Source organism: Neophocaena asiaeorientalis, unplaced genomic scaffold (genome assembly GCF_003031525.2).
Source record: "Neophocaena asiaeorientalis asiaeorientalis breed wild unplaced genomic scaffold, Neophocaena_asiaeorientalis_V1.1 scaffold353, whole genome shotgun sequence".
Classification (NCBI taxonomy): Eukaryota; Metazoa; Chordata; class Mammalia; order Artiodactyla; family Phocoenidae; genus Neophocaena; species Neophocaena asiaeorientalis.
In genome coordinates this window covers 1,094,114-1,101,068 of record NW_020175261.1, presented here as the reverse complement: position 1 = coordinate 1,101,068, position 6,955 = coordinate 1,094,114, and the positions used below count along the sequence as shown (strand labels likewise).

General features: G+C 39.9%; 1 protein-coding gene across 1 annotated transcript; it reads right to left on the bottom strand.

The window, feature by feature from the left end:
* Window positions 1-53: 53 nt before the first annotated feature.
* Window positions 54-5,236, bottom strand: LOC112413472 (integrator complex subunit 8-like; the record flags this gene model as incomplete). The annotated part of the gene is made up of 4 exons (XM_024765420.1): window positions 4,983-5,236; window positions 2,652-2,826; window positions 448-588; window positions 54-125 (listed from the first exon to the last, which is right to left on the bottom strand). Coding segments are annotated over exons 1-4 (518 nt in total), but the record flags the coding sequence as incomplete, so codon positions are not given.
* Between the last annotated feature and the right edge of the window lie 1,719 nt (window positions 5,237-6,955).

The window sequence follows — 6,955 nt, the reverse complement described above, 5'->3', positions numbered from 1 at the left end:
ATGCTAACACATATATATGGAATCTAAGAAAAAAAAAAAATTGGCCAACTTACACACTTAACTGAGGAGGTCCAGGTTTTGGTTGTTTGACAGGAAAACTACTTTGAACAATTGTCCTAATTGCCCTGTAAAAAAGACCAAAAAACGAAAATTTAACACACTGTAAATATCACTTCAAGTATTTTTTCAAGTGCTCCTTAGAAAACTTAAAAACTATCTAAAATTCTAATTGATATATAATAAAAACTTTGTAAGTCATCCACATCTTTATCAGAATTCTTTTCATCTATGCAGTCATAAATTTTCTCCACCAACAGATTCACTGTTCCCAAGATCCTCTGAGAGATCCCTAGAGTGGAAGAAGTAACTTAAAAGCATATCCCTGGAAGTCAGAGTGCAATTAAAGAGAGGCTGCCCAACACATTTCAGGTTTATGAAAACATTTACCATCTATTGTAGAGAAGTATAGCCATGGCAGTGGTTGGAGGTAAAGTGGCCAGATCCATGTCTACGTGCTTTGTTCCGGGAGGAACTTTACTGATGCACAGCAGTTCATTTAGTAACATATTCAATACTGGAACAGACAAACTTAAAAAGGAAGAATCAAAAGATATATAAGCTGTGTAACCACAAAATACACAAGTCGGTATTTTCACTCAAAATAATTATACTTTTAAAGGAGTAAATCTACAGACCATTTTATTAACCTGTTTCAACAACTTATATGAAAATATACCTATCAAATTCAAAAGGATTTTTTAAGCTTTCATTATGAAAACAATTTAAACATATACAAAAGTAGACAGAATAATATAATATAGCCCAATGTGCCCATCATCCAGCTTCAACAATTATCAACTGATGGCCAATCTTGTTTCATCTCCACTCCACCCACTTCCCTCCTTCCCATATTATTGTGAAGCAAATTCCCAATATTAAATCATTTTTTCCACAAGTATTTCAGAATATATCTCCAAAAAATTACCTCCTAACATAATGACAGTATAAATTTCACATCTAAAAAAATTTTAATTGCTTACCATCAAATAGCCAATCAATGCTCAATTTTCCAAGTGTAACACATACATCGTACTTTTTTGTACACATTGCTACCTGTTGATATGCCTCAAATCTATTAATGGATGTTTCCCCTTAGATTAAAGAATAAAACTTTTTTTTTAATTCTAATTTTAATGCTATAGAAGATATGGTGAAAAAACAATGTTTAAATACTACTAGTGTGAGTATAAACTAATACAACTCTCTTGTAATGCAATCTGGTAACATGCATAATGTGCTTTAAAAATGTTTATACCACTTGACCAAGCAATTTAACAATCTGTACTAAGGCTGTAACTCGAAATTCAGATAAAGTTTACGGACATAGACATTTAAGGCTCTGTCATTTATAAAAGTGAAAAACTAGGGCTTCCCTGGTGGCGCACTGGTTGAGAGTTCGCCTGCCGATGCACGGGACACAGGTTCGTGCCCCGGTCCGGGAAGATCCCACGTGCCGCGGAGCGGCTGGGCGCACGAGCCATGGCTGCTGAGCCTGTGCTCCGCAACGGGAGAGGACACAACAGTGAGAGGCCCACGTACCGGAAAAAAAAAAAAAAAAAAAAAAGGGAAAAACTAGAGAAAATTGTCAATGGAGGAACAGTTAATAAATTATCTATACAATGGAATAAACTCCAAAAAACAAAATGGGAAAATGTTCATGATATCCTGCTACATGAAATAAAACAAATCAAAACAGTATATAAGATATGTTCACAACTTTGTTTAAAAATAAATCACACAGGGCTTCCCTGGTGGCGCAGTGGTTGGGAGTCCGCCTGCCGATGCAGGGGACGCAGGTTCGTGCCCCGGTCCGGGGGGATGCCGCGTGCTGCGGAGCGGCTGAGCCCGTGAGCCCGTGAGCCACGGCCGCTGAGCCTGCGCTTCCGGAGCCTGTGCTCCGCAATGGGAGAGGCCACAACAGTGAGAGGCCCGCGTACCACAAAAATAAAAAAAATAAAAAATAAATAAATAAATAAATCACACAAAAATGTTAAAAATACTTCTCTCCCCTCCTCTATTATTTCCTATTTTCTGAATTTTCCCAAATGTTCTATAAGGTATTTCTTTTTCAATTGTGAGAAGGGGATGAAAACAAATCATTTTATAACTACGCCTTTGAAATTATTTATTTGTAAACAAATAACCACTGATTCTAATAAGACAGCTTAATAGTTTGGGAGACAGTGATTGATTTATGCCCAGTAAAATAAACTGAATTATTCAATAAGGAATCATCCATACATTATGTACCATGCATCATTAATTTTTATTCATTTTCTTCAGCTATGTAAAAGTAAACTGAACATTTAAAACTGTTTAGGCGTGGACTTTCCTACTTAGCACATCAAAAAAAAGAACAATAATAAAATGGCTCATTATTGATAACACCAAGTTTATACTTTAAAAGGTTATTTAAATTCATCTAGTAGTCGAATATTTTCTTACACCTTTTGAAAACTACTTGCATATTTTACCAAGAATGCAGAGAAAAATAATTTTCATTTTAAGGGCCAATATTATAAGAACACATATTGAAATAAACCAAGATATCTAACAGTACTAAAAAATAAATTCATTTAAATCTTGTATACCTTTTCTCTAATATGTCTAAGTCCCACTTCAAATGTGCAGCAACTTTAAGAGCAAGAAGCTTTAAAATACGATTTCTCTTGTTATCAGGTGGAGGTTGAACTTGGTTCTGTTCATTAACTGAAGGTTTAGAAGCCTGTTCCAAAAACTGGACTATAAGTTGAACTGGTGCAGGATCTAGGATTTAAAAGAAAATAATTCTTGAACTTAAGTTCTAATTATGAAGATCCAAAGGATTCACTGTATTAGTTTTTGACCACAAAGGAATCCAAACAGGCTAACAGGCATGTGAAAAGATGCTCCATATCGCTATTAGAGAAATGCAAATCAAAACTATAATGAGGTATCACCACACACCAGTCAGAATGGCCATCACCAAAATGTCTACAAATAATAAATGCTGGAGAGGGTGTGGAAAGAAGGGAACCCTCCTACATGATTGACGGGAATGTAAACTGGTACAGCCGCTATGGAAAACAGTATGGAGGTTCCTTAAAAAATTAAAAATAAAGTTACTATATGATCCAGCAATCCCACTCCTGGGCATATATCTGGAAAAGACGAAAACTCTAATTTGAAAAGATACATGCACCCATAAGTCCACAGCAGCACTATTCACAATAGCCAAGACATGGAAACAACCCAAGTGTCTGCTGACAGATGAATGGATAAAGATGTGGTACATCTATACATTGGAATATTACTCAGCCATAAAGAAGAATGAAATTATGCCACTGCAGCAACATGGATGGACCTAGAGATTATCATACTAAGAAAAGTAGGTCAGACAGAGAAAGACAAATGTCATATGACATCATTTTATGTGGAATCTAAAAGCAATACAAATGAACTTATTTACAAAACAGAAATAGACTCACAAAGAAAACAAATTTATGGTTACCAAATGGGAAAGGGGGGGAGGGATAAATTAGGAATTTGGGATTGACAGATACATATAAAATAAACAAGGACCTACTGTATAGCACAGGGAACCATATTCAATATCTTATAATAACCTATCTATAATGGAAAAGTATCTGAAAAGGAATATATATATATCGTAATCACTTTGCTGTACACCTGAAACCTTGTACATCAACTATACTTCAATTAAAAAAAAAGTTAAAAAAAAATTCAAACAGTTGTGTAGTTAGAATAACTAAGGATTATGATTTATAAGAAGTGTGCCTGGGGATTAAAGGGAAAGATCAGGAAGGGTGTAAGGAAGAAAGGATAACAGATTCCTGCAGAAGAAAGCACTTTACAGGGAAGAACATAATGGTTATAGATTTCCAGTTCAGCAAACAACGAATGTCAATTAGAGGAAAGAGATGTCATCTTTAGAATCACTGTTTTAACGCTTAATTAGTGGGACCTGCATAAAGTTACCTCTGCACCTGTTTGTCATGCAAAATAGAGGATAATGCCACCTACCTCACAGGATTACTATGAAGACTGATTAAATGAGATAACAGATATGAAGCATTAAGCACAGTGACTGGCACGCAGAAACACTCAACAAACGTTAGTCAAAATCAATTAATTAAAACAACATAATATAATATAGGTGGTAAAACTGCCCAAGTACACTAACTTCTCGCACAGCAGTCTCCACCAGGAGACTAAAGCCAGTCTATTAGACTGAACAAGCCACATCTGGATTCGAACTTTATCAGCAAAATATCATTCAAGGAACTTACTTTTTCATGCCAGTACCTCTTTCCAGAAATGCCTGGGGTTTTCCACCTTCCCTGAGAGTACTCATTAACTGGGATGTTAATCATGATCATCATTATACAATAACCATCTTGCAACTGTAGTTTTTTTCTGCTTTCAAAGATTTCTTCATTTTGATTTACAGCTTAACTTTGAAATATATAATTAAGAGTCGGTAAAGTCTCCTCGTTGAGGAATAAAACAGTTAAATAGGAACCTAAGATAGTTAACTAATTAGTGTCAGGATCAGCCCCCGAATCGTTGATTTCTCCCCATCTCCCCAAACTGTGCGGGGTTCTGTCAAGAGGAGGGTTCGAGCCAGCCTCCCCAACCCAAATACTCTCTCACAAGGCCATCTCGCAGGTGTTAAAACCCCGAACAGTAAAAGGGGGTGGATGCGGAAGCTCCTTTGTTTTGCGCCTTTCTTTGGCCTCCCACAGCAGTGCCCCCGCACTGGTGTGTTTAATACTTAGCCGGGGGCCTAGCCAGAGCTCAGCTCCGGTCCCCGCCTCCCGAGCCGCAGGTTCGTGGCCGAGAAGGCGCGGGATGATGAGAGACGGGAGGGCAGCGCCGGTGACCGGGTCCCGCTCCGCTCGAGCTGCAGGCGCCGCGCTTACCCGGGCAGGGCTTGCGCAGATGTTTCTCCAACAGCGACTCCTCCAGCAGGAACTCGAACCAGCAGGTCTGCGGCGGGGTGCAGGGCCGGCTGGAGGTGGCCGCCTCCCGGTCCGCCGCCTCCGCGCTCATCCTGCCCCCGCCGCCGCTACCCCCTGGGACGTTTCCCGGCTCCAACCTGACACTCGGACGCGGGCCCTGGGCCTGTGATCTGCGGAACCCCCGAGACCTAGGACGCACTGGGAACGTCCCGGAAACCCACACAGTCCAAAATGGCTGCGCGGCCCAGCCAGAGCTGAGGATCCTGGATCCGCCTCCCGGCGCCACCGCCGCGCCTCCAAGCCAATCGTTATTTGAGTTGGAGAAAGAGGGCGGGACCTATCCTCAGACCACGCCTCCTCCCAGTTGCCTTGGGAGACGGCTTGCGGGTAAGCTGGGTCGCAGATTGGTTTCCCCGGTTCCCTGGGAGTTTCTCAGCGAGCAAATGAAATAGCCTCATCAATAGGCCTCATTGTCTTCGTAAAAGGCAGTGAACGCTACAGGTTCAAACTGTGATGTAGGCAAAGTTTGTTTTCGGTGCTTTAAATTTTCCCACTTCATTTCTGAGATTTCCTACTACCTAGGTCCTCTCGGCGGATGGGCCCTCGTGTCTTGGGCGCCAGCGTCCCCGCCCCCTTTCCGAGACAGCTGACGGCCCACGTGAGATCTAGCTTTTCTGCCGCTTCTCAGGACTAGCTCTCAGTGTTAGCGCCTAATTAACTCTCTTGATATCCCGGCTAGCGTTATTAAGCCCATTTTACATTTACCTTCATTCTGTAATGTTCTGGTGTTTTTTTTAACGAAGTTGAAAAAAGTGTATTCATAGATGGTGCACACGATCTATATGGAGTGCAAACTAACCTCTCTGAACCTTAGTTTTCATATTTGTAAATCAGGAATTATAATAGTGCCTAATCTTAGGGTTGATAAGAGAATTAAAGGCAGAACTTGATGATACAGGTAAGCTTTTTAAACAAGGCCTGACATCTAGAAACATGGATAAATGTTTGCAAATATCATATAGTGCTTTCTTCATATACATGATTCTAGTTTTCTCCTATAAACGACCCTGTTACACATGTTTTAACCAATGAAAACACTGAAGTTTCAGAGTTATCATTTGTCCAATGTTTCCCAACAATCGAGGGGTGGGGCCAGAGCTTTAGTGATCTTTCCACTGTACTCAGGCTGCTTCCAACATTCGATAGAGAGGATAAGACTGATGGCTTATGGTCTTTTCCAGAATGAAATGGTAGAGCTTTGAAAAGTTTTAGGAAAAATAAATGGAAGTAGCTCCTCCATACGTGAAAGTAAATCAGTGCTTCAGTGGCAACCATTGCCTTGTTCTCTTCCTGTGCAATCCTCTTTCTGGATTCTGCCATGCCTCTCTCCCGCTCTTTCATTCTGGTCCTTCCTGGGGTCCTGGCCTTAGTCCTCTTCTCACTGTAAAAACCATCCCTGCATCACTCCCCCCAACTCCTGAAACTATCCTAGGCTCTAAAGAACACAGGTTGGAAATCATGTATTAGAGTAATAAAATCATGAGGACCTAAATTAATAAAATATCAATAGGAAGACAGTCTCTTCAGCAAGTGGTGTTGGAAAAGTTGGCCAGCTGCCTGTAAATCAATGAAGTTTGAACACACCCTCACACCATACACAAAAGTAAATTCAAAATGGCATAAAGACTTAAATATAAGACAAGACGCCATAAAACTCCTAGAAGAGAACATAGGCAAAACATTCTCTGACATATATCATACCAATATTTTCTTAGGTCAGTCTCCCAAGGCAATAGAAATAAAAGCAAAAATAAACAAATGGGACCTAATCAAACTTATAAGCTTTTGCACAGCAAAGGAAACCATAAACAAAATGAAAAGATAACCTACAGACTGGGAGAAAATATTTGCAAATGATGAGACCAACAAAGGCT